General features: G+C 38.1%; 1 protein-coding gene across 3 annotated transcripts in view; it reads right to left on the bottom strand.

Moving 5' to 3' along the window:
* Positions 1 to 1,122: 1,122 nt before the first annotated feature.
* rogdi (rogdi atypical leucine zipper) overlaps positions 1,123 to 23,992 on the bottom strand; it is a 44,104-nt gene continuing 21,234 nt past the window's right edge. For all 3 annotated transcript variants that reach the window (XM_088331005.1, XM_088331081.1, XM_088330926.1), the window contains 5 exons: positions 19,573 to 19,671; positions 18,590 to 18,703; positions 17,879 to 17,928; positions 9,556 to 9,682; positions 1,123 to 4,602 (listed from right to left, as the gene is read on the bottom strand). In XM_088331005.1, coding sequence (XP_088187131.1) covers positions 4,561 to 4,602; positions 9,556 to 9,682; positions 17,879 to 17,928; positions 18,590 to 18,703; positions 19,573 to 19,671 — 432 coding nt within the window. In that variant the 3' untranslated portion in view covers positions 1,123 to 4,560. The remainder of the gene's footprint in view (positions 4,603 to 9,555; positions 9,683 to 17,878; positions 17,929 to 18,589; positions 18,704 to 19,572; positions 19,672 to 23,992) is intronic.

Genomic DNA, 23,992 nt, shown 5'->3' with positions numbered 1-23,992 from the left:
GGTGCGTTTATACAGAGACTTGACACAGGTGGATTCCATTTATCATCGTTAGTCATTTCGATCAACATTGAATCATTCTGAGATCCTCACTGAACTTCTGGACAGTGTTTGTTGCACTGAAATTAAAGGGGCTGAATAATTTCACACCAACTTTTTTGTTTATTGGATATTTTAAACTTAACAAATAAAGTGTGTTGCACTTCATGATTGTGTCCCACTTATTGTTTATGCTTCACAAGAAAGTCCAGTTTTATATCTTGATGTTTGAAGTCTGAAATGTGGCAAAAGGTCACAAAGTTCAAGGGGCAAATAGTTACGCAAGCCACTGTTTTTTTTATTCATGTGGACAGGTGTTTTAATGTTAATGAGACTTGGCAGAGCATCCTTTTAGAGTAAAACAAATCCTTGGGGTAACTGGGCAAAACCACAATAGTAGTTTGAAAAACCAAAAATGTCATTCTCAAATGCTTTGTAAAGTCAAATAAAACATCTATATTTCACACCCAGCAAGGTGGAATTCTTAAAGGTAGGGTTTGCTGCTCGAGTTGTCCTTGAGAAATTATTCTTTTAAGTTTTTTAAGTGTCAGGGGTGTCCAAACCCTTCAGAGAGGGGGCGGGGGCATATTTGGTAAGCTGAAAATCTGCAGACCGATCGAATGTACTCAATATTTTATGACTGTCTATAATAAATTCACCCTCCGTAAAAGGTTTGCAGTGCTTGGCGATCAGTGCTGCGAACTCATAGCTCTACGTTGTAGCATTTTTGTATTATTTAGCGCCTCCTGGTGTGAAAAGTATAATTCATTAAAAAGAAATAAATACTAATTTAAAAAATAAGCAAGAAAACATATGAAATATATATGAAAAAACATCCATGTTTTAAAATACTCATAGGTAGATAAATATGCATTGATTTTACATAGCAGCCTCACATAGATGTAGCTGACATCATTGTCGGCCATCTTGCTTCTGTAGGTACCCCCAAAAACAAAACAAAAAATGTCCTTTATCCTTTTTTTTCTTCTGTCTTTATTTTTCCCCTTTTCTTTTTTTCATCTTTTTGCCCTTTTTTATTTTCCCTTTGCAAAAGGCTGGGTAAAAAAATAAAAATGCACACTTAAAATCTCTGTAGGTTGTCTTCTTTTTAGCACTCATTGTAGATAGATATTTTATATATTATATAAAATACATATACACAGCCACGCACATTGATACACACATATACATACAATGGATACAATTTATTGCACAGATAAATTTCTCAGGCAATATTTAGGTAAATAACATTGGAATGATTTTGTTCATAAAAACCCCAAAAGCCATTTCTGCAACTGTTATATTCTCAAGTCAATTTCTTCTATGTGACTTTTGACACCCTTCGAGTGCAAGTAGGTGGTTTTGATCAATAACACCAGCAAGTATTGTGTCCTGCTGAAAAACTGCTGAATGATTTAAAATTGAATAAAATATGTGCAAGTAAATTCAAATAAATATACTGTAAGCAGTATTAATTAGCATATTTTTTCAAAACTGGAATGTGATGAATGACATCAAATCAAAACAATGATAAAAACAAACATTTCCTAGATGCTGCTATACTATCCATCATCATAAACTTGACTGCAACCTTATTCGAAAAAGTAGAGATATGCCCTAATTCTCATTGATACACTTATGAAAGGCTATAAGGAAATGTTTACACTAGACAACAAAGAAGGTTTTTGTCCAACATATTGCTTTTGGTTGCACAAATCACATAAACCTCCAGGTTTTTTTTTTACATGTTGATATAAATGTAAAGCTGGACTGCAACTGCTGCCAAACCACAAAAATCCAAAGCAGAACTGAATAGCTCAGGGATGCTGCTGGAAATGTGAATTTCCCTTCGGGGATGAATAAAGTATCCATCTATCTATCTATCTACAATACAGTACCTCTACTTACAAATGCCTATACGAGGGGTCGGCAACCTATGACACGCATGCCACACGGCATAAGTGATTTTTTTTTTTTTTTTTTTTATAAAAGCGCATTTACCTAAAAATTTAGACATTTTCAGTTGCGCGCTGTGTTGTTTAGAGGCTTTACGGTCGCGCCCCTACTCTGCTCTGTTTGTGTGCATGTGTATGTGCGGCGCCGAGGAGAGATCTGTGTTTTAACTCAGCCAACGAAACACAGGCGCGCGATAAACGAATGAATCATGACGGCTCCTCCAGCGAAAAAATGTCATTCTTTTTAGCCATCGTAGGCAAATGACTGGGGCTTCGTGCAAAAAAAAAAAAAAAAATGACCATGCTGTTTGTGCATTATGCCTCGAGAGCATTGTACCTCGCAATCAAGGGTTTAAACGTTAATACGTAACGAATCGTGAACATGAATTCAAGGACTAGTTTGACAAGGCGGAGACATTAAAACGCGCTGTGTCCAGGTACGGCAAACAAACACAGACCCTGAAAACCATTGTCACTGCTAAAAACGCCATTGCTCACTGCATAGCAGGGCACGGAAAATCTTTTACTTAATGCGAATATATTAAAGAAGCGTGCTTTTCGAACTCGGAGGTTTTGTTTGGTGGCTTGCCTAACAAATAGACGATCAAAAACAAGAATAAAACACGCCCCCATGTCAGCCGTAGTGTTGAATATTAAGAGGAGGAGCTGGCAGAAAGCGCTTGTGTTTCAATTTGATATTTTCTGCTATAAGATTTCATTGGTGAATAGTATGGTAGCTGTCCATATCACTTGTTTTTTTGATTATAATTCATTGTTTGTGAAGAATGGTTGATTCTTGGGGTAAAAAGTCATGGATGTTTATGGGCCTTTTCACGAGTTGCTCACATTAATTTTTTAAGTTAATTGATGAACAAGAATAGTGCTAGATAAATGTCAGTTATACGATTTCAATGTCTCTCCATATTGTATATTTTGACTAGTGTAATATGACAGCTCAGTTGGATATAAAAAAAAATGTTGTACGAGTCATTAATCTTGGTGTGGCACATTGATTTACAATGAAATTTGAAAGTGGCGCTCCTCAAAAAAGGTTGCTGACCCCTGGCCTATACATACCAAAGTTTCAAGTACAAAGTACCTGAACAGGGAAAATTTCGCCTCTAATTACAATGGTGTTTCAGAACACTGAGTCAAAAATACAGTGCAGTATGCGCTGCCATTCACCATTCCCAGAGTCCTACCAGGCATTCTGATGCCTTTGCATGCTCTTTGTTACCCCAGTTAAAGTTAAAAGGTAAGTCAATATTTTTATTTTTCTTTTATTCTTTGTTTGGATGTGCCTCTCGTTTTATGTTTATTCTGCTGTAATCTAATTTTAATGTTTTATGTTCTGATGCTCTTTTATGATTTATTTAAAAAAAAAAAAATCATACATTTGCAGGGCTTAGAACGGATTAGCGCATTTACAATCAATAGTCGTCTCTACCTACAAATGCTTCATGTTACAAAGCTACTCCAAGAATGAATTAAATCCATAGGTAGAGGTACCACTGTATGTTTGAATTATTGCAGCAAAGAAATTCTAAGAGGACATTTTGCACAAAATACTGGCGACTAAAAGAGTATGAAAATAAAACAACATTTTGAAAAACACTTGATGACGGGAGTGTGAAGCAATTGTTTTATTTTTTGCAACCTAAACGGTTTAATAAAAAAGAGGGGGCTCGGAGGACGGCTTTAGGAAGGGATGTTGTTTTTTTGTTGTTTTTTATGCTTCTCTCCTGGTCGTCCTTGCGAGATAAAAATCCATTGATGTCTACTTGCTACAGGTAAGCTCTTAAGCCCGAGCCCGACTGGAAAGTGGTCCCAAAACATCCCTCTTTCCCCACGAGTCCTCACAAATAAAATGTGAAAATTCGGGTTTGCTCCTGACTTAGTTCCTCACATCAAATTAATTGGTCAGGCTTGGGGCTGGTTTGGATTTTAATAGCTCGGGGCTGGTTTTTTTAGGCCCAATCTTACCTCTACTTCTCATCTTATATTGAGTGTCTACTAAATTTTAAACACAACTGTTGCCTTTACTTTTTTCTTGATCGATCCCCCAGAAAAAAACAATTCACTTAATTGTAATACAAATTTGCCACAATGAAAATAGATTTCCACAAAAAACACATGTGAATCTTTAAACTCAACCCTGTGAAAGATATATAAAATTCCCAAAAATATTTCAAATTTTTGCTATTTTCACCTGAAAAGTTTTAAACAATAATCACAACATAGCAAGAACGTAAAAAAAAACAAATATAAAACAAAGATACTACATTCTTTTTTTTTTTGTCCGTTAGGTAGGACCCCTCATACATCTGACGAATATTGGTCTACCACAAAGCAAGAGAGAAGATTTAAACACATCTGTTGCATCCAACTTCATCAATCGGACAACCATGGGACATTTTAAATACAATGACTAGCTTGGATCTAGCTAGCTATATATAGCTCGGGAGATATAGATCCAGCTTTATATAACGAGCTTAGACACTGATGAATAAAGAACATGTCCTTCACACCTCATGTTTATGTTGGGGTGAGTGCTAAAAATGTGAGGTGATCAGTAAGCTTTGTAGTTCCAGAAACCAGAGAACACAGAAATCTGCAGACACATGAGAACATTTTTAAGTCACATATCTCTAGTATGTTTTGAAGAAATTCTAAAAATCATGTCATTGCGTCTATTATACATACATACATAATAGACAATAATATATAAAATCAGTTTTTGTTTATGACAAAAAAGGATAGAGAGAGTCTACATCAGGAGTGTCAAACTGGTTTTAGCTTAGAACCCACATGCTAGAAAAAAAATCTCACGGGACTAGACTAGTAGATTTAAAAGAAAGCGTAAGAAAGAAAGGGAAAAGAGAGGGATGGAAAAAGAGTGAACAAGGGAGACAGAATAAGAGGGAAAGAGATAAAAAAGGGGAGAAAGGGTGAGGGGAGAGAGCACAATAGAGCGAAAAAAAGGACAGAAGAAGATAAATAGCAAGAAAAAGAGGAAAAAAGATAGGAGGGATGAAGAAAAAGATTGAAAAAGAAAGAAAAGAGAGCAAGATATATGATAGACATATGAGAGAAGTGACAAGAGAGAAAAATAATCAAAGACAGGGAAAAAGGGTGGGAAAGAGAGAAAGCGACAAAATAGAAAGAGAAATGTAAAGAGAGCAGAGTAGAGGGTGAGAAAGAGAAAAAAGGAGAGAAGAGTGAGAAAGAGAAGGAAAAAAAATGTGGAGAGAAAGAAAAAGAGAAAAGGGAGAAAAATAAACACATAAAATAAAGAGAAAGAGAAAAAACAGACAGCGTCAGACAAAGTGAATTACATTTCCAGTCGCTTTGTGTGTAGCGCCAGAATTTTGTGACATGTGAATATATTTAAAACTGCAACTAATTAGTCTCTCGTGCTTCCCTCAACTTTGTCTTGCGGGGCCGCATGTTTGACATCTGTTGTCTACATAGTGTATTATTCGTTATTTCCTTTATCAAATTGAATTGTCTTTATTGTCATTGTAGCGACTGTGAGATAGCGCTCAAAGTGTAGTTAACCTGTTTTCAGGAAGCACGTACGAGTAGAGAATGATATATGATTAGCTCTTATCATAACATAAGTTAGTCAATCAAACGTGTGTGAGTGAAAATAAAAAGAACGCTAAAGTGGAAGTGATTAGCCGTTACTATAACATGAGTTTGTCCCTCTGGCTCTAAAACAGGTGGCTCGAATTTTGGACTATAATTCATAGGGTTTTTTTTCATAGTTTCATAGGGCGTTATATATGCAACTATTGACAGATTATAACATCATTGAGTTTTTGTTTTTTTTAAGCGGTACTGTTAATCGTTTAACATATAATATTTTCACATTAAATCGTAAGGCTTGCGTTGATAATTTCAACCTTGTCCTCTTATAAGCATTCATACCTGTCAACCTGTACGTTTTGCCGTACAAAGTACGTTAATTATGCATTTTAAGAGGCGTACGACGTACAAGAAAATCTGTACGGAAAAACGGAAATTTGTCAATTATGGGTATCATCCGGTATATACCGACTATCACGAAACGGCAAATCAATCAAGTCAAACCAGTTCACTGCGGTAGCCTTTATCTCGGTATCGTTTTTTTCCGTTGCAAACGAAGCGAGCAGTGAAAGGAAGTCCGTCTCTTTTTAGAGAACTGGCTTTTTCAGCTCAACTTATTAAAGAGAGCTGGCTCTTAAACAGCTCACTTGCTTTGATGCATTATATTACGATGATGTTGTATAAAGAAGTTAAGAAAAAAAGGAAGAGTAAAAGGAGAAAATGAAAAAAAAAAGACAGGTTTGTGGTTATCCCTTTAATCAGTATATTACCAACAATAATTTAATGCAGAAAATGAATTAATAATTTGAATAATAAAAATTATTATTCTACTTAATTACTTTTGCATGGATTTTTTCTTTCTACAGTGAACGTCCAAGCTACTTAATTTTTTTTATAATAAACCTCATTCATGTCGAGCAACTCAGTATCTCACAACAAAATGTATCATATATATTGTAACATTATACATATATCTCATCTCATCAGCTGCACCGCTTATCCTCAGTAGGGTCGCGGTGGTGCTGGAGCCCATCCCAGCAATCATCGGGCAGTGGGGACACCCTGAACTGGTTGCCAGCCAATCGCAGGGGACACAGGGACAGACAACTCGCTCGCTCATTCACACCTAGGGACAATTTGGACCGGCCAGTCCACCTGAAATGCATGTCTTTGGAATGTGGGAGGATACCGGAATGCCCGGAGGAAACCCACGCAAGCACGGGGAGAACATGCAAACTCCACACAGGAGGTTCGATCTCATGACCTCAGAACTGTGCCGCACACGCGCTAACCACTGCGCCGCCGTGCTGCCCTATATGTATATATATATATATATATATATATATATATATATACTGGACTGTCTCAGAAAATTAGAATATTGTGATAAAGTTCTTTATTTTCTGTAATGCAATTAAAAAAACAAAAATGTCATACATTCTGGATTCATTACACATGAACTGAACTATTTCAAGCCTTTTATTATTTGAATATTGCTGATTTTGGCTTACAGCTGAAAAAAACTCAAAAATCCCATCTCAAAATATTAGAATACTTCCTCAGACCAAGTAAAAAAATAATTTTATAACAGCAAAACTAAATCAAACATTTGAAAATGTCCATTGATGCACTCAGTACTTGGTTGGGAATCCTTTTGCACGGATTACTGCATCAATCCGGCGTGGCATGGAGGCAATCAGCCTGTGGCATTGCTGAGGTGTTATTGATGCCCAGGATGCTTCGATAGCGGCCTTCAGCTCATTTGCATTTGTAGGTCTGGTGTCTTTCATCTTCTTCTTAACTATACCCCACAAATTCTCGATGGGGTTCAGGTCAGGGGAATTAGCAGGCCAATCAAGGACAGTGATGCCATGGTCAGTGCACCAGTTACTGGTGGTTTTGGCACTGTGGGCAGGTGCCAGATCATGCTGGAAAATGAAATCCTCATCTCCATAGAGCTTTTCAGCAAATGGAAGCATGTAGTGCTCTAAAATCTCTTGGTACACAGTTGCATTTACTCTGGACTTGATGAAACACAGTGGACCAACACCAGCAGCTGACATGGCTCCCCAAACCATTGCTGACTGTGGGAACTTTACACTGGATTTCAAGCAACTTGGATTTTGCTCCTCTCCAGCCTTTCTCCAGACTCTGGCGCCTTGACTTCCAAATGAAATGCAAAACTTGCTTTCGTGTGAAAAGAGGACTTTGGACCACTCTGCAACTGTCCACTGCTTCTTCTCCATAGCCCAAGTCAGACGCTTCTTCCGTTGTCTTGAGTTCAGAAGTGGCTTGACCATGGGAATACGGCTATTGTAGCCCATTTCCCGGACACGTCTGTGAACTGTGGCTTTTGATACCTGGACTGCAGCTTCAGCCCACTGTCTTTGAAGCTCCCCCAAATTCTGGAAGCGGCTCTTCTTCACAATTTTGTTAAGGCTGCGGTCATCTCTCTTGGTTGTGCAGCGTTTCCGGCCACATTTTTCCCTTCCAACAGACTTTTTGTGGATATGCTTTGAAACTGCACTCTGTGAACAGCCTGCTCTTTGAGAAATTTCTTTTTGTGTCTTACCCTCCTGATGGAGGGTATCAATGATGGTCCTCTGGACAGCAGACAGATCAGCAGTCTTCCCCATACTTGTGATTTAGTTTACTGAACCAAGCTGAGTGTTTTTAAGGCTCAGGAAACCCTCGCAAGGTGTTTCGAGTTAATTAGATGATTCAGGTGATTAGTTGAATAGCCTACTTGTATACTTTTTCATGATATTCTAATATTTTGAGATGGGATTTTTGAGTTTTCTTAAGCTGTAAGCCAAATTCAGCAATATTTAAATAATAAAAGGCTTGAAATAGTTCAGTTGATGTGTAATGAATCCAGAATGTATGACATTTTTGTTTTTTTAATTGCATTACAGAAAATAAAGAACTTAATCACAATATTCTAATTTTCTGAGACAGTCCAGTATATATATATATAAAATGTAACAATATATATGATATAACAAAACACATGTACATTATAAATGTTAAATTACATAAACACGTTAGAAAAAAAATATTTTTTGTATTTTGTAAGGGAAAATACGACAGTTTGTAAGGGCATGGAGCCGTGGAGGTTGACAGGTATGAGCATTGGAAGGAGGATGTGGATTTTAGTCTACCTCCCAAGTCGTTGGAGTTGTTTACCGCTAAAAGTGACACCGAGGATGAATATTTCTTTGGATTTAGTGATCTGCAGTGAACCTGATACTTTGGTAAATTTGTTCTTAATGCTAGAGTTATCTGATTGAGTCTAAAACATGCACGTACGAACGTTATACCGTACATTTATTTCGCCTGGTGTTCTCCATTTAATTTTAAATTCCTTTTAAGATAACATGTATGGTTTTTACATTATTAAATAAATACATGAATACATTTCTCACAAAAATGCGACTTATACTCCAGGTGTGACTTTATATAGGGGTTTTCCCTCTGAATCCTTTACTGTTCTCTTATTCCAATCTTACTGCATAATTTTGGTCTGCCATCCTCCCGTTTTTTCGCTGATTGGTCCCGGTTAGTCTTTTTTAGCAGTTGGCTAGCCTGCCGTGTCCCGGCTGGTTTAGCCAGTAAGCTCTTTGTTTTGTTTTTGCCAGTTAGCCCCATTTTTGCTGCTCTCCATTGTCCCATTGCCGCCCCCACCTGCACCATCCTTGGCATTCTCCACATAAACTCCCAAAACTTGTCTTAAAACACTCTTCGATTAATTACCATGTAAACCAATATGGCGACTGGCTTGCTAAGGTGCTGTTGTTCTTCACATGACGTCACAGATCAGGAAGTCAAAGAGACAGACTGTCTTTAAAATGCATTATCTCGGAAAATAAGTGGAATATACCAATGACATATAAATGTTACGCAAAAAAAAAGTACAATTTTCTCACATTTTGTAAGATTTAGAATTTGTGTCGCCCTTTAAGACACACACACATACCTTGTCTTTCAGCTGCTGACAAAGCTGTAGCGAGATGGTGAAAAACACAAGCGTGTCATTGAGCCAAGGGACCACACATTCCACCTTATGAACATGGTTCACCTCAAACCGGTTGTTGTTGAGTTCACTGTGGAGCAAGAGAGATGATATTAAACAACCCTTGATGAAGACTGCCAATACTTTTGGAATAACTTGAGAGTGGGAAAGGGATTTTGCAAGTGGCCTAATGAGAAGCTAGAATATTTATTGAGGGGGAAGCAAACATTTTTTTTTATGTGTTTGGAAAAAAATTACTTAAAGCAGGGGTCTCAAAATAGCAGCCTGGGCGGGACAATTGCAACCCACAGGATGACAGTTTGCAACCCCATCATGATAATGAAAGTAGAATGGCTCAGTATGTATTATTAAGAACCTATAGAGGTAGAATTATAAAAAACAATATTGATTTGAAGAACAAGGAAACTACGTAACTATGACATAAACGTGCATTTTTTAAGTATTCGTATGTCAAGAAATCTAAATTTATTTTACAAGCGATAATTGTCGGCCATATTCCTGCTAAGCAATGTTCCCTCTAATTTTCCACGGGTCTGAGCATTCACACAAAGTCGGTGAGCAACGCTTGAAACAACAGTGAGCAACCATAATCCAAAGTGTGGCAAGATGATTAATTATCAAACATGTCCAAAACTTGAAATCAAGTTACATTTTACCGAGTTTCCAGCAATGCAAAATTATTTTTGTCTTTTGAATGAATTGACTCATGTACTATTGCAAAGGTTGTACGGCCTACAAACGTCGTTTGTTCTTACAATTCTTTCACAAGATATCCAATTCTTTTTATTTCCTGACATATTTTGTCGCATAATATTAACATTTTTGGGGGCTTATAAGATAAGATACAGAACTGTACTTAATCACATTTTTTTAGTGGAAGTACAATGTTGGCAACAAGATTCACTTGATGTAATTGGAAATTATTTGAATGCAACACAAACTTTTTCTTCTTTTTCGCCGTTTTTTTCTTTTTTTTTTTAAATTCCTTTATAAAAAAATCTCATTGTGTTTATTTTTTCCTGGCTGTTACTTTTTTCTTTTTGTTCTCTATTTCTTTTTTTTCCCTTTGTTTCTTTTTCTTTTTTTCTGACTTTTTACTTCTTTTTTCTCTTCCGTTTGTTTCTTTTTTTCTCAGCTTTTCCCTACTTTTTCATTTTGGGGGCGGCAGTAGCTCAGGAGGGAGAGCGATCGTTTTAGGATTAAGGGATCCCAGTTCGAATCCCGGCTTGTCCGTGTTACATGTCGAAGTGTCCTTGGGTAAGACACTGAACCCCCAATTACCCCCAATAAGCAGGTTAGCGCCTTACATGGCTGCACAGATCACGGCCGCTATTGGGAAATGTGAATCACAATGTAAAGCGCTTTGGGAAGTCATTGACTTGAAAAGCGCTATATAAATGCAGATCATTTCATTTTTCATTTCATTTCCTTTTGTTTTTTTGTTTTCTTTTTTGTTCTATTCCCGTTTCCTTTAAGTCATTTTGTGCATAATTTTACACAATATTTGGTCGTGTAGGGATGAAAGAAGCCAAAACAACCTGAGGAGCCGTTTAAGACCCGCAAGTTCCTTTTAGTGAGCCGAGCCAAAGAAGCCGGTTCTCGACTAACTTTACTGTTCAACTTCGTTCGACATTGACCGAATACCGCATTTAGGACACAACCTCAGTGGAACCCGTGTATTTTTACCTTCATGCACTGTAACTTTGACTTAAGTCGCTTCTTAATTAGTAATTTTGAGCCCTCATTTTTGTGCGCTGGCTAGATTTTCTTGTGCGTTGAGAATGTTCGAGCAGTGTGCAATTGCGCACGCGCGCAGCTAAGAGGGAACACTGCTGCTAAGTGTACCTAAAAAAAAAAAAATATAATAATAATGTTGTGAGGAAAAAGAAGAAAATGGTCTAGTCACTCAAAATCTCCGTAGTTTGTATTTGTCCTTGTGCCCCTATTCTTACATTTTCTCTCTTTATTCCTTTTTCTCTTTTCTTTTTTCTGTCATTTTCTCATTTTTTTCTTTTTTCCCTTTTTTCTTCCATTTTCTTTTTCATTTATTTTTTTTCTTTATTTTTTATTTCTCATGGAAAAGAGGACAGATTGAGGGTGAGGGAGAAAGAGAGAGATAGAAAAGAGAGTAATGAAGAGAGTAAGCTTGAAAAAAATAGAAAGAGAGAAAAAACAAAAGAGAGAAAAAGTGGGGAAAAAAAGAGAACGATAAAACGAGAGAAAGAAATCCAGCTCCAGTTGCTTTGGAGGTGGCGTCTGGCTTTGGTGACATCAACTGAACACTTTTTAAAATGCACCTCATTTTTCTCTTGTGCTTCTCTCAGCATGTTTTGACACCGTCTAGATCACAAACGCTTACCCTTCATAACATCTCAAAGTTCAGCGAGACACGTTAAAAACCCAACAAACCTCATTGAACAATAATTATCACAACATTTTAGAGCAGGGGTCTCAAACTTGCGGCCCGGGGGCCAATTGCGTCGCCCTGGATGATAGTTTAATATGAAAGTAAAAGGGAGTATTATTTTCCCACTAGATGTCATTGTATTCTAAAAAGCATTTAAGAAAAAGACAATATAGGTACAGTTAAAGTGAGCAAAAGGTAATTTATAACTTTTGAAAAGAAGAGAAATTAGAAATTTAAAAAAAGAAAGGAAAAAAATAAATTTTAAAAAGACGGAAAGAAATTGAAGAAAAAAAGTAGAGAGAAAAATGGAAAAAAAAGGAATAAGACAAAAAGTAAAACTCAAGAAAAAAGGAAGAGAAAAATAAAAAAAGGAAAAAGTAAAAAAAAAATTAAAAGAAAGCAAATTGCATTTTTTTGTCTTTTTTTCTCTTTAATTCCTTTTTTTCTTTCCTTTCTTCTTTTGTTGTTTTTTTTCTTTCTTTTTCTCCATTTTCCTTTTTGGCATTTTTCTCCCCAGTTCTTCTTAACTATTCTGTATTCCTTTAAAAAAAAACCTTTGCCCTTCTTTTTGTCCTTTTTTGAAAAGGATCTGGGTAAAAATCCAAAGAAAAAGGTGCTTTTCGCTCACTTTCAATCTCCGTAGTTTGTAATCTTCCTTGGACTAAATTTTGCTTGCACTACACATTACAGCGACATCCATTAGACAGATATAAAACACCGTCCCTTTAAGAAAGGCAGAATGTTTTTATAAGCTCTGTTTTTGTGAAAAACCCCATTTGGATCAAGACCTATATGGGGATAGATTCATCATTTGAGACCCCTGTTTTAGAAAAAGGGAAAACTATTAAACTAAAACAAATTTCATTCGAATAGATCTTAGAAAGCTGTATTCAATAATAGCATATAAAAAGTAAAATGGTATCCTACTATGACATTTTATTGACGTTACCGCAATATATATTGGTGGTAGTAGTTTCAAAGCTGTGTTTGACTGTAGTGGGCTAAAACTACGGTTTCTTGTTAGCAAATATTGGTGTGATTAATTCATCGGTCACAAAGGTAAAAATGTGTTTGTATTAAAAAAGTGCATGAATACAGCATTGCTTCTTTAAATTATTTGCTATTTCTCATATTGTGACTTAGGTTGAGGGGTAATTGTACACAATATTGACATTATATGTAATAAATGCAAAAAAAAAAAACAGGGTTCGTTCACCTTTTCAAGGCCAAATCAGAGCAATATATTTGGGCTTTCAATGTAAATTTCTCCAGTACCATTAAAACAAGAAATTCAGTGAGAATTGTGTACCGTAAATTCCGGACTATAAGCCACTACTTTTCCCCCAAACTTTCAACACTGCGGCTTTTTCAGTGATGCGGCCAATTTATGTAATTTTACTAACGGCTGCCAGCGGCGCTCGAGTACCAAAGGTAGGATTTAGACCGGTGAAATATATGCGCCGAGGAAGACTGCAACTTCTTGGCTTGACTAGCGGCGAGAAATCTTTCACTAAAACGAAAACAAACGAAAGGCAACTTTTTCGCAAGTCTGCCAGTGGATCCTGACAGCGTGGGGTAGCATAAAAAAAATCCACCATCACCAACGGGTTCCGAAAAGCCGTGATGGAGAGTAGGGCACACCAGCGACAGTGACCGCCCGAGTGAGGCTGCGGGAGCGTGGGACGACGTCTATGTGACACTGTTTCTTTCCGACACTGAGGAAGACGACTTTGATGGCTTCAGTTGTAAGGAAGAAGATGAGGACGGTTTACCGTGATTTTTACAAGTACGGTATGTTTTTTTAACAGACCCGTTTACTGTGTTGCGAGCGTGTTGCTAACATTAACTGCCCTGTCAGGCACCGTTTGGGATGAAAGTTATATTATTATTATTATTATTATTAAAGCTTTGAAAACTCTCTCGGTGTACGGTCTTCCTTTGTAAATATGTGTAACCGATGTATAATTTGTATTTGCACCTGTATATTTTTGTAATGTATTTATTTGAGACACTTATTCTGGGGCGGAACAAACGCGGGCTGACGGGAAGTGGGGTAAAGGTTCGTGAGACCTGTTGTTGCGGCGGACAATAGTGGATATATATTTTTCCCACCCTTACCTTTGGAAATATACTTTTTTTCCTTGGATTAGTTTTAACGGGTACCCGGACTCTGCAGGTCTGCATCAAACTTTAAGTACCGGTATCATTTTCCGTTCATTTTGCCGGCTGTCATTTTTGGACCGTGTACTTCAATGAAGGACATTTAGTTTCAACCGCGCGACTTGAAGTCGGGTCTGGATAAATTTAATGTTTGTGTTACAATTTTTTAACGTGAGCGCATGCGGCTTATATACAGGTGCGGCTTGTGTATGTACGAAATCGGTTTTGCTCTGAAAATGTGGTGGGTGCGGCTTATAATCAGGTGCGCTCTATAGAACGGTATTTTCCAAATCCACAAATACATCTGTGATTTACATATGCAATTTTAAATCTTGTGTGTGCAATTATCAAGACATATGATTTTTTAGATATTGAGTAAATCGCGAATTCATTTGTTTTTGAGAAAAATCTTTCCCCAAACAGGTGTTGGGTAAAATTATAGTAATATCTAGTTGCAGGAAGTTCTTCCCATTGCAATTTACCACTAGAAAACGCGACCTGAATGTGTTGCAATAAATGTCCATAAATGATCCATTATCCTTGTACTAATCCACATTTCGAAGTGCCCTGTTTAGGTGTAGTATGCACCTGTCTTCTTGGGTGTGCCCCGTAAGGGGTGATGACGCTTAACAGGCAAATGCCATACGAACTAATGACAGCTGCTGTTTAGCCGAAGGGAAGAAGACTACAATGGCAAAGCCAAGCCAACAGAGAGCATTGTTGGTGTCATTTTTAAGCAGACTTGTTGAAAAACATGGCAAAAATTTCACGCAGCTCACATAAAAGGTAAGCACTTTTAAATCCTTGAAAACACAACATTAAAAATCCAGCATTTTCAAGGATCTCAAGCACCAGTGTGGCCGCTGAAAAACGTAAACCTTGACGGTATTTATGGGAATTTTTGCATATATATTATAAGTGGTACCTCTACTTAAAAATGTCTCCACATACAAACGTTTCTGGTTACAATGTACTGGAAGGGGAAATATTGCCTCTAGTTGCAAAGGCGTTTCAGGATACAAAGTCAAAAATACAGTACAGTACGCTGCCATTCGCCGCTCCCAAAGTTCTGTCTGGCAATGCGGTCCGTATGTGTGAATCCCGACATTCTTTTCATGTCCCCTTCCCGCTCTGTCAACAGTGGATTGTCAGTAGAACGCTACGAAGAGCTATAATTCACAATGGACCCCACAAAAGACATGCAGAAAAGTGGATAAGGTGAAAAGAATAGGAAGAGACTTTTTCTGGCCAGTGAAACAAAGCAAAAGATAATGGAAAGGTATGAAATCACACACCACCGTGCAAGAGGAGTTCAAAGACGACATGGAGGAGGACGCAGCCATCATTCCATTATCCCGAATTAAAGATATTGTCAAAAGACGGCAAAAGCAGACGTCAATAGATCAGTTTTTCAAGAAACGGCAGGCAAAATTCACTGCTGAGAACCATTAAATAAAGAGGTCAGTAAAAATGTAATCAAATATTTGTATTATTTTCCATTATTCTTTGTTTGTTTGTTTTTTGACATTATGTGCCTCTCATTTTATATTTAGTGTGCAGTAATGTATTTTTAACATGTATTCGTTTCATGTTCTGATCAGCTTTTATAATTTATTAAAAATATATACTTTTGAGGGGCTTGGAACGGATTAGCGCATTTACATTCAAAGTGTGTGTCGACTACAAATGTTTCCGGTTTCAAAGCTACTCCCAGAACAATTTATATATATGAGCGGCACAGCGACTGAGTGGTTATCACGTCCGCGGCACAGTTCTGAAGTCGTGGGTTCAAAACTAGCTACCAGCCTTCCTGTGCTGAATTTGCATGTTCTCCCCATGCTTGCGTGGGTTTCCTCCGGGCACTCCGGTTTCCTCCCACATTCCAAAAACATGCATTTCAGGTAATTGGTCGGTCCAAATTGTCTCTAGGTTTGAGTGAGCAAGTGAGTTGTCCGTGTCTGTGTGCCCTGCGACTGGCTAGCAACCAGTTCAGGGTGTCCCCTGCCCACTGCTCGAAGATGGCTGGGGTGGGCTCCAGCTTCCCCGCAACCCTACTAAAGATAAGCGGTGCAGATAATGGATGGATGGAATTATACAGTGAAGAAAAGAAGTATTTGAACACCCTGCTATTTTGCTATTCCTCCAACTTAAAATCATGGAGGGGTTTGAAATTTTCATGTCTACTGTGAGAAAGCTAAACTCAAAAGAAATCCAGAAATTACAATGCATGATTTTTAACAATTTATGTGTGATACAGCTGCAAATAAGTATTTAAACACCTGTGTTTCATCAAGAATTCTGACCTTGAAAGACCTTTTGGTCCCTCCATTAGACGTCCACCTGCACTCCATGTATCATCCTGAATCCGATGCACCTGTTTGAGGTCGTTAGCTGCATAAAGACACCTGTCCACCCCATACAATCTCTAAGCCCTTTACTTGTAACATGGCGAAGACCGAAGAGACACAATTGTACACCTCCACGAGGCTGGAAAAGGGCTACGGAGCAATTGCCAAGCAACTTGGTAAAAAAAGGTCAACTGTTGGAGCTATCATTAGAAAATGGAAGAAGCCAAACATGACGGTCAATCTCAATGGGAGTGGAGCCCCATTTCCAAGGCTACTTACTGTAGGTAATACACTAAGACGTCATGATTTGAAATCACGCATGGCACAACATGTTCCCCTGCTTAAACCAGCACATGTCAAGGCCCCTCTTAAGTTTGCATATGACCATTAGGATGTTACAGAGGAGTCATGGGAGACATTTTTGTGGTCAAATGAGACCACAATAGAACTTTTTGGTCATAATTCCTCTAAGTGTGTTTGGAGGAAGAAGAATGAAGAGTACAATCTGAAGAACACCATCCATACTGTGAAGCATGGGGGTGGTATCATCATACTTTGGGTTTTTTTCCAGCACATGGGACAAGACAAGTGCACTGCATTAAAAGAAAGGATGACTGGGGACTCGTTTTGTGAGAATTTGGGGAACAACCTTCTTCCCTCAGTCAGAGCATTGAAGATGGGTCGTGGCTGTCTTCCAACACGACAACGACTCGAAGCACACAGCCTTGAAAACAAAGGAGCGGCTCCATAAGAAGCATATCAATGTTCTAGCATGGCTTAGCCAGTCTCCAGACCTGAACCCAATCGAAAATCTTTGGAGGGAGCTCAAACTCCATGTGCGACAGCCCAGAAATCTGACTGATCTAGAGAAGATATATGTGAAAGAGTGGGCCAAGATCCCTCCAGTAGTGCGTGCAAACCCAGTGAAAGACTACAAGAAACATTTGACCTCTGTAATAGCAAAAAAAGGCTACTTTACCAAATATTAAATATTTTCTCAGGTGTTCAAATATACCATTTGCAGCTATATCACACAAATAAATCATTAACAAATCATGCATTGTGATTTCTGCATTTTTATTTTTGGTTTATCTCTCTTACAGTGGACATGCACCAACAAAGAAAATTTCAGACTCCTCCATGATTTCTAAGTGGGAGAAATAGCAACAGAGCAGGGTGTTAAAATACTTATTTTCTTCACTGTAATAATTATTTATATATATATATATATATATATATATATATATATATATATATGAGAAAGCCATAACAAAATGTCAATATAAATTAATGGGAATGATCCACAAGGAGGAAAAAAAACGACAAACAGATATACTATATTTCATCTTACAACATGGCACCGGGGTTGTGCAGCACAGAGTTTCCAGATGGCTTGAAATTCTGTCAAGAAGCAGTAACAAGACAATTAAGCTACCGCTGTCACATTTTCACTTATTAACTCATCCAGTGCCAGACGTTTCTCTCAAATGGGAAGTGCGAGGGCCAGCACATTTTTGCCATTTTGACCCAATTTTAAAGGACTACAGAAAGTGGAGCTCTGTAGCAATATCGGACACATCAGAAAAAAGCTTGAACCCTCATCTTTCATTAGAAAAAACAATTTTGAACATTGAGGAAGAACAGCTTTTTGTGAAAAAAAGTGTGTTACTCAATTAAAAGTACTGTTACTTCAGAATAAAATTATTTAAGTAGAAGTAAAAAGTCGTTTACTTGAGTAAAAGTAGGTGCATGCTGTGCTCCACAAAAAAAAAATAAAAAACGCGAGCGAAAGGCCTGGCTCGGCTCAACGTAATAATTGGCCGCCAGTCCAAGATCTTACCTCTACAACACAAGGAAGAGGGGGCTCTTTGAGGTGTGAAAAAAATATCAGATCAAAGCCCTTCCTGACATATAGTAGTGATTTATCATATTGTAATCATAAAAAGCAGCACCTAACCTTTAGAGGGCTTTTTTTGACATATTTTTATGTTTTGGCACTAAGGGACAAAGCTTCTGAAAACGATGGCACTGAATGAGTTAAATGCAGAACAAGTGGTCAAACCTTGGTGGTGTTGGGTGGCATTACGTGAAGCTGGTACACGGTGAGACACAGCTTGCTTAAGTTGATGTAAAAATTCACCATCACATCACCAGGCATGGGTGGAGTAAACATTTTCTGATGGAAGGAGTAGCTTGTTAGGGGGGAATTTATCTTCTCCTCCACAGAAGAAAAAATTGACCAGACCAAAAACAAACATTTTTCGCACATGTGAACTGGAAAAAGCTGTGTTTGAATGGATTACTCGAGAGCCCTGTGAGGAATGTAGGCCTTCAACGCCCGTAGGACTATTGGATGGTCACTCCCTTAGAATACCCCAAAGCTGACAGAAGTCATAAACCCTCTTAAAAACTTTATGAGCATAATGTATGGAAATTAATTCCAATTACTTCACCCCTGATAAGTAGAGGAGAATGAATAAGAGGCTGTTTGAGAAGTAAATCATACTTGCTCTCACATCTAACATCATACTCCAACACGTGCACATCTATACTCTCATGTAGACACAGTCATACCCATGCAGAAACACTACTATACACTCTCATGCATACTACTAAACTCACATACGCCTGCTACTATGCTTTCACACATACTCTATATGTGTGAGAGTATAGTAGTGTGTGTATCAGAGTATAGCTATATGTGTGAGAGTATAGTACACACACTACTATGCTGTCTCACACATACTGTCATACACCTACTACTATGCTTTCACACACACACTACAATATGCTTTATATGTCTCTATGCTGTCACACACCTCCTGCAATACTATCTCATGATTATAATTTACTCTCTCACACATACCATTATACTCTCATTCTCACAGGTTATATCACATAGCAAGTGTATGAGTGTATCTTGGGGTCTGTATGAGAATATAGTAGTATGTACAAGATATAGTATTATATTCGAGTATAGTAGTATGTGTGTCACCCATTTCAGTTAGGCGTCTGGACCAATTATGGTTAGATCAAAAACCGTACCATGAGCCCACTTGTGGCCAATTCAGGCAGTGTCATGGACGCTGGGGTGGTGAGGCGGTTTTGTGCACGTGTCAGTTGTAGCATCACAGCATCCATTAGCTACAACAGTAGAAGGATCAAGTCAGTCTTGCTAGAAATGTTACATCAGGCATGTCAAATGTACAGTCCACAAGCCAGATTCGACTCGTTGGATGATTCTCAAACGGTTCAACAACTGCATTCAATTTACTTTGGGTATGTCTTAGATTCAGATTTTAGGTGAATTTTACAGAATTATTAAAATGTCAAATTTAAGTAAACAGTACCCTCTTCTAAGGAGCTTTCTTAGAGTTGCTGTCTATAAATCTTTGAAAAAAACAGTACTATGTGGTTAGCACATTCGCCTAACATGGGAAAGGTCCCGGGTTCGAGGCTGGACGGAAACATAAGTTGGACTGTAGAGGGGTGGGCGCCACCAGACAGTACTTGCCCGAGACACACTACAGGAAATGGTGCCCCTTTGACCGTAGTGGTTGAGGGATCCTACCAACCAACCACTATGTGATTTCACAATTGCATTAAGTCACATCACAATATTAATTCGATTTTGGTTAATTGCGCAGTCTTATACTGTACTATCAAAAAATTTAAACCGTCAACGTGAACTGGGATTGTAGTACCAGCAAACTACGGCTCACAGGCTTATTCATCCAGCCCCCCCAAACAAAATTAGTAAAAATAAAAAGTGTATAAAAAAAAGTGTTTAAAAGAAAATAGAGTGCTACTAAAAAATATTTGAGGAGCGCCAAGTTTGTCCCTATTGTCCCTTTGTGTCTACAACAAAAATAATACTTTTTGGGTGGCATTAGCTGAGGAGGTAGAGCGCTCATCTGGGGATCAAGAGATCGCAGGTTCGATTCCTGGCTCCTCCGTGTTATATGTCGAAGTGTCCTTGGGCAAGACACTGAATCCCTAATGCCCCCAATAAGCAGGTTGGCGCCTTGCATGGCTGCACGGCCGCAATTGGGGTGTGTGTGTGAATGGGTAAGTGTGAAGCACATTGTAAAGCGCTTTGGGAAGTCTTCATTGACTTGAAAAGCACTATATGAATGCAGATCATTTCATTACTAAAGAAATATTACTAAAATATTACAAAATTACTACAAAACTCCATATCAAATTCAGTGCTTAAATATATTAATATATTATTTTGCTTTCATTCTGAAAAGAAAATACAACAATAATACTACTACAGAAATATTACACCAGAAATACTACAACAAATACAATTACAGTCACATTACAAAAATACTACAAATACCACTACTAAACAAGGGCACTTTGCTTGCAAATTCCCATTTTACTACTACAAAATATTCCGACAGAAATACAGAAAAAATACAACTACACTAATACAAAAATACTATAATGGAATTACTACAAAAACACTATTGCAGAAATACTACAAAAATATGAAAAAATAAAACAAGAAAAACACTACAAAAATACAACGACAGTGGTACTACAAAACTAAATGTTAAATTGAGTGCTAAAAACAGGGACCTTATATAGTATTTTGCTTAAATAGTGAACGTTTCAAAAGCAATTTGACAGAAATAATATTTTTAAAAACAAGAAGAATACACCTTGGTTTACTGAAGAAACTAGGTTACTCAAAGTTGCAGAAAACATGAACAAAAATGGCGCACTACTAAGCTGGAGGTCTTCTGACTGGCCTGGTGTGTCAGTTTGCTGAAATATAAAGTAGCTCTTGCCTCAGCGAAAGCATCGTTTTTCTCTAAGATTATTGTTAAACATAAGAATAATCCGAAATTTTTGTTTGACACAGTGGCGAAACTTACCAGACAACAATTTAACCCAAATGGTTGCACTTATTCTGCTAACGACATTATGGATTTTTTTAATAAAAAGATTCAACTAACCAGGAATGAAATTTTAAAAGAACGCTCTGTATCCTCCTCCTATATCAAAGATGTGGAGGTGTTAGGTATGGACCGTGTCGGCGGTTGTTCAGAAACATTCTCCAGTTTCAATGATTTGTCCCTTGATAATCTAACACAGATGGTCAGTAGGGCCAAACAAAATACGTGCCTGCTTGATCCGTTTCCAGCTTCACTGGTGAAGGATCTGTTTGAGATCTTAGGACCATCAGTTTTAAATATTATTAATATATCGCTATCCTCAGGTATTGTTCCTGTAGCCTTCAAGTCTGCCGTCATTAAACCCACGCTTAAGCGACCTAACCTTGACCCAGAAAGCTTAGGTAATTATAGGCCAGTGTCAAATCTGCCATTTTTTGCAAAATTACTTGAAAAGGTCGATGCACAGCAGTTAAATGACTTCATGTCAGAAAATAACCTCTTTGAAACTGTCCAGTCAGCATTTAGGGCAAATCACTCTACTGAGACAGCCCTGGCTAAAGTAACCAATGATCTCCTTTTAGCAATAGATTCCGGTGTCTCATCGATGTTACTGCTGCTGGATCTCAGCGCTGCTTTTGATACTGTCGACCACAACATTTTATTGGTTTGTCTAGAACGCATTGGTATCTCAGGAACTGTACTCTCGTGGTTTAGGTCCTACCTGTCAGACAGAATACAATGTGTTAACTATGGCAATCTGACCTCTAAACAATCTAATGCCCCCTGTGGTGTTCCTCAAGGCTCTGTACTTGGTCCCCTTCTTTTTAGTATTTATATGATCCTGCTTGGTGACATTATCCGCAAGTATAATATTAGTTTACATTGCTATGCAGATGACACAACTGTATGTGCCACTGGAAATTTAAGTTGTAGAAATCTGGAGGCTTGCCTTACTGAGATTCAAAGATGGATGTCACTTAATTTTTTACGCCTTAACCCAGAAAAAACTGAAATGTTGATTATTGGTCCAACTCACTGTCGTCAGTTGTTTTCAAACACTACCCTGAACCTAGACAAATGTTATTTCACCCATAGTGACTCAGTCAAAAATCTAGGTGTTATATTTGATCCTAATCTGTCTTTTCAGTTCCACGTGAAAAATAATACTAGAATAGCTTTTTACCACCTCCGTAATATTGCGAAGATTCGTTCAATGCTGTCCCAATCAGATGCAGAGGTTTTAATTCATGCGTTTATTACTTCTCAGCTTGATTACTGTAACGTATTGCTTTCTGGTCTCCCGATGTCTAGCATTAAAAGTTTGCAGCTGGTTCAGAATGTGGCAGCTAGACTTTTGACTAAGACCAAAAAGTTTGAGCATATTACTCCTGTATTGGCCAACTTGCACTGGCTCCCAGTCCACTTAAGATGTGACTTTAAGGTTCTCTTATTAACATATAAATGTTTGCATGGGCTTGCACCCTCTTATCTCTCCGATTTGATTTCCCTCTATGTTCCTGCACGGAGTCTGCGCTTGGAAAATGCCGGTCTACTTGTGACTCCGAGAGCCAAGAAGTCTGCAGGCTCGAGAGCGTTCTCCATTCTGGCCCCGGTGTTATGGAATTCCCTGCCTCTGGAGATAAGATCTGCGAACTCAATGGAAGTTTTTAAATCAAGCCTTAAGACACACTTCTATTCCAAAGCGTATGATTGATCCCAACCTCATATTCTGTTTTGTCCTGTCTTTTTCCGACGCCTGCCTGGCTGATACGAAGGAGAAGGATGATTTGAGATGAGTCAGCGGACCAGCGTCTGACCTGCAGCATGTCAACCCCTGCATTTACCAGCTGGCAGAGATGGAAAGCAGCGTCGTGGCCGTCATAGACTTTCTGGACTAGTTTACAGGCTGGGGGCGTCGTTGGTGTCATGCTCTTTCCGGACATCTTCAACATCTTACCTAATGTTTACTATTATGTGTACAGTAATGCTAATTGTAATTCACCCAGGTCAATCCTGGAAGGGGGATTACCACATGCGAGGTCCTTTCTCAAGGTTTCTCTTTTTTCCTCACACTGAGGTTTTTGAGTTGTTCCTTGCCCGCATGCTGGTTTAAGATCAGGTAATTGTGTAATTTTGTAATTCTAATCCTGTGCAGTCCTTTGAGACATTTTTGTGATTAAGGGCTATATAAATAAATGTGCCTTGACTTGACTAAAGAAATAGAACATATAGATGTCTGCATGTATATTTATTCATTAATGAAAAATGACAGGTCTACAAGAACGGCCCCTTGGCCATTCTTTTAACACAGTGCAGTTTGCCACTCCAAATAGTTGCCCACCTCTGCCTCAGTGTATAGTGAGGCATGGCAAAAGTTGGTCAGAATCCCTTCAGAAGGAAATCAGAAAGCTGGCTGGTATATCGTACTCAACCCAAGAGGGTTTGATTAATTGTGAAATGTCATTCCAAGTAATGCCACAACAAGTACTGTAGCCAAACAGAATGAAGAACTCAAAGCACGATGTAAATCAGTGAAGTAGTAAGACTGTGAGGGGTAA

The sequence above is a fragment of the Urocampus carinirostris genome, chromosome 1 (genome assembly GCF_059441175.1).
Source record: "Urocampus carinirostris isolate Australia breed hairy pipefish chromosome 1, RoL_Ucar_1.0, whole genome shotgun sequence".
NCBI classification, from domain to species: domain Eukaryota; kingdom Metazoa; phylum Chordata; class Actinopteri; order Syngnathiformes; family Syngnathidae; genus Urocampus; species Urocampus carinirostris.
The sequence above is the reverse complement of the archived record's forward strand: the minus strand, read 5'-3'. Positions and strand labels throughout refer to the sequence as shown.